Raw genomic sequence first — 3,541 nt, 5'->3', positions numbered from 1 at the left:
CTTAGGTAGATCTTGCACTATCCTCTGGAGGGCCGTGTTGTTGGTGTTGCATCCTTCTTGCCACAGCATGACCTGTGTCTTTGTTCGGGGTTAAGTCTGATGTGTTTGGAGCTGGTTGCCAGTCCCATCCTCACCTCCTTTGCTTTTCTTCATAGGAATTGGATATGCCTCCCAAGTCATTGAGGGGTATCTGAATGTCTACTACATCATCATCCTGTCCTGGGCACTCTTCTACCTGTTCAGCTCCTTCACTTCAGTGCTACCATGGGCCACCTGCAATAACCCCTGGAACTCAGGTACACCTTCCCTTGGTCAGCTTCTAGCTTCTCTCCAATTCCCAGAAATAATTTGTGTTTTGTTGAAAATATATTTTTTTTTGTTTGGATAAGAAGCTCTCATGAGCTGCAATGTGATGTCACCAAAAAATAGGCATTTTCTGGCAAGCAGGAGAGGTGAGTGGTAGAGTTTTCAAGCCAATCTAGAGCCCTCCTCATGTGGCAGGAGCTTTTTATTAGCTATTATGGTACAACAGTTTATCTTACAGTTCCCTTACTCTACCCATTTGTTTGGAGTTACTGGGACAGTTGCTGCCAGTGCCTGAACAGTTTCCTCGGTGCACTCAGCTTTGGGATAGATCAGGCCAAGCCTGCACTGGAGGATTTTGCCAGTTCATGTCTCCCAATGAAAGAACCAGTAACACAAAACTCTAAGGGCACTGTTTTCCTGGTTAATCACATCCACACAGCCTCCATACCGTTACATTCAGCAGGGGTCTCATCTCTTTGTGCTCACAATTCACTTAACTCTGCCCAACAGAGAAGACCCAGCTTTGGCTTTACTCAAGGTGCTTGGGCTGAGCTTGGGAAGATGGGGTAGATGTGAGGTAATCCTCGTGAATGTCCTTATCAGGACTTTTTTAACATGTTGAACAGGTTGTTTTGCTTGGCAGCAGCTTGGTTCCCTCCCTTCTCCTCTTGCATCAGTTAATTTCTGCAATTAGTTAAATTTCTCTATCCTGTGGGCCTTTCACTAACGGGTCTCTCTGCCCTTCCATCCCAGCAGAAGTAACCAGCCTTTAGAAGAGCTGATCCAATTCCTTCAGCTTCCCCAGCATGGGTTTGTTTGTAAGGAAAGCCACGTATGTTCTCTTAATAGAGAGAAGCTTCCCAACAACAGCTGGGTTTCCTTGGTTTTCCAGTGGATTGTCTTTGGCTGGCAAAATGCAAGATGAGGTGCATTGGATGTGTGCCATCTCCTCTGTTTTTAGTTATTTCACGCTCTGTAACAGGGTTGGGGATGGCAAAGGAGAACAGGAAGGCCTTTGTGGTGTGTGTGAACATATGCATGCATGTGTGGACAGGGAATGGTGCATGATGTGGAAAGAGAATGGGATTTTCTATCCTGGCTACTCATAGTCACTATCCCTTGATAATGTATATTTTGCAGCTATCTGTTTTCAATTTGGCAGGGAATTGTTCTCTCCTTCCTCTCTTCCCTTCCTGAAGCCTTTGGCTACTGCTGGATTGGGATTCATAGCTGGGGAGAGGCAGAGTTTAATGTGATGTTTAATGAGATGCAAGAATTTAATGAGATGCTCTATAGCACAGGGTGAAGGGTCTGTGTTCTGCCAGAGTGAGGGTTAGGATCTAGAGGGCAAGGAGCATCCTTCGTGGAGGAGCCCTAGAGAATTTCTCACCTCATCGGCTTCCTTTTCTTTTGGTAGATCTCTGTGTGGACATTCTGAATAGATCCAGCCTGGACAACAGGACCTTGCCAGCGAACGCCACCTCCTCAATGATTGAGTTTTGGGAGTATGTGCTTGTTTTCCCTCTGTTCAGGCTCGCTCTCATCCAAAGGCTCCAGCGGCAGCAGTGCCTGGGCAGGGGGCTGTGTGTCTGTAGGAGCAAGCGAGGTGCCATGTGTCAGATCTGAACATGGGGAGCACAACGAGCTGCCAAGGGCATGGGCACAGAGCCCAGGGTGTGAGGGCTGGGTACACCTCAAAAGCAGCTCACTGCATGCCTGCCCAGGGGTGCTCATGTGCACCTTGAGGGTGTGTTTGCTTTCTGGCACTGAGCTGCCTGGGTGAGTGTGGCCACTGGGAGAGGCACCAAAAGCAGGCGAGGACTTGCTGCAAGCAGAGGTACACGTGGTAGGCAAATGTGAGAGGCCAGGGCAGACTGAACAGTCCTCCACAGTGAAACACAAAGTGGAAAAACTGCCTTTTCCCTTCTTTTGACCTAGTCCTGCTTGCTGTCTAAGGGAAGTGGTCTATCAGGCTGTTCAGGATCATCCCTGGAGGGCAGGGATCTGAGATGGATGCATGAGATGCCAGAGAGGAATTTGAGGAAGGAGGAGAATTTTGAGGAACTTGGGGCTGGAGGCACTAAAACACAGTCTGAATGAGGGGTCTTGCAGCAGGCCAGACAGTGTCCCAGATAAGGTGGTCATCGGTGAAGCCACCCGACCGCCCCATATGCTACCGAGGAAAGTCTTATAAAGAAGAGGGCTGTCAGGGACTCAGCTTCAGCAGTTGGGTTTGGGTGTTTTCCCCATTTCTGGCTCCTAAAGTACCTTTGAAAAGGTTGACTGTCCTTTGTTTGTTGCAGCCACCACAGGGCACATAGAGATGATAAATTCCCATGGTTGCAGAAAGTCTGCACAGTGCTGGGTCCCCTCTCCTGCCCTGTTCCTTGCACATACTATTTAGTGAGAGCTGAGACCCCTCTGAAACAGTTGTTCAGGTTTACTGTGGAGAGCGCAAGGGGATACTGAGTGGACTAATTTGGAGCAGGATGTGCAGAGGAGTTGTAAATGTGGGGTTGGGCTTGTGGGAACTGCATGAGCTGCAGTGCTGAGCTCTCGTGTGGCCTACCTATGATGGTGAATCGTCAAGCAAGGAGGCTGAGGGAAGGGCATGGGAATCATAAAGATAATTTATGCTTATATATAGGGTGTCTATAGCATATGGGGAGGAAGAATGGTGGCCATGGGCTGATAGTGGCTTTGGTGGCCTGCTTTGGATTGAGTTGTCTCTGCTGGGGAGCTGCCAGGCTCAGGGAGCGATGGGGAGCAGGTGTTGATTTTGTGTGGTGTGGGTCTGACAGCCATGGCACCATGGGTTTGGAGAGTGGGAGGGTTTGGGTCAGCTACAGGACATGGTGGAGCAGAGATGACTAGAGAGGGGAGCCTTAAGCAGAGCTGGCATGATTTGCATGGCTGGGAGCCGCGGGCAGATGTATCGTAGATAGGCTGTTAAGTCTTTGGATGGGGTAAATGGGAAGGGTCTGTATGGGTGAGTGGTGTGGAGTGTTAATGCTTCTCTCCCTGTCCCTGGACACTGGCAGGAAGCGAGTCCTGGGGCTCACGGATGGTATTCACAAACTGGGCACTGTGCGCTGGGAGCTGGCTCTGTGTCTTCTGCTGGCGTGGACCATCTGCTACTTCTGCATCTGGAAAGGGGTCAAGTCAACAGGCAAAGTAGGAATGGACATTATCCTCCCAGGTCATAAGCCTCCTTGTACCCATCTTATATTTCTTC

The 3,541-nt window shown here is 49.5% G+C and overlaps 1 protein-coding gene across 9 annotated transcripts in view; it reads left to right on the top strand.

Annotated features, from left to right (window-relative positions):
- Positions 1–3,541, top strand: part of LOC103624682 (sodium- and chloride-dependent betaine transporter) — a 54,857-nt gene that overhangs the window by 20,847 nt on the left and 30,469 nt on the right. For all 9 annotated transcript variants that reach the window (XR_001859317.1, XR_001859318.1, XM_017726214.1 and 6 more), the window contains 3 exons: positions 156–296; positions 1,724–1,811; positions 3,348–3,480. Coding sequence is in view for 7 of the 9 variants with exons in the window: in XM_017726214.1 (XP_017581703.1) it covers positions 156–296; positions 1,724–1,811; positions 3,348–3,480 (362 nt within the window). In the remaining 2 variants the exon portion in view is untranslated. The remainder of the gene's footprint in view (positions 1–155; positions 297–1,723; positions 1,812–3,347; positions 3,481–3,541) is intronic.

This window comes from Corvus brachyrhynchos, unplaced genomic scaffold (genome assembly GCF_000691975.1).
Source record: "Corvus brachyrhynchos isolate BGI_N302 unplaced genomic scaffold, ASM69197v1 scaffold191, whole genome shotgun sequence".
NCBI classification, from domain to species: domain Eukaryota; kingdom Metazoa; phylum Chordata; class Aves; order Passeriformes; family Corvidae; genus Corvus; species Corvus brachyrhynchos.
The sequence above is the reverse complement of the archived record's forward strand: the minus strand, read 5'-3'. Positions and strand labels throughout refer to the sequence as shown.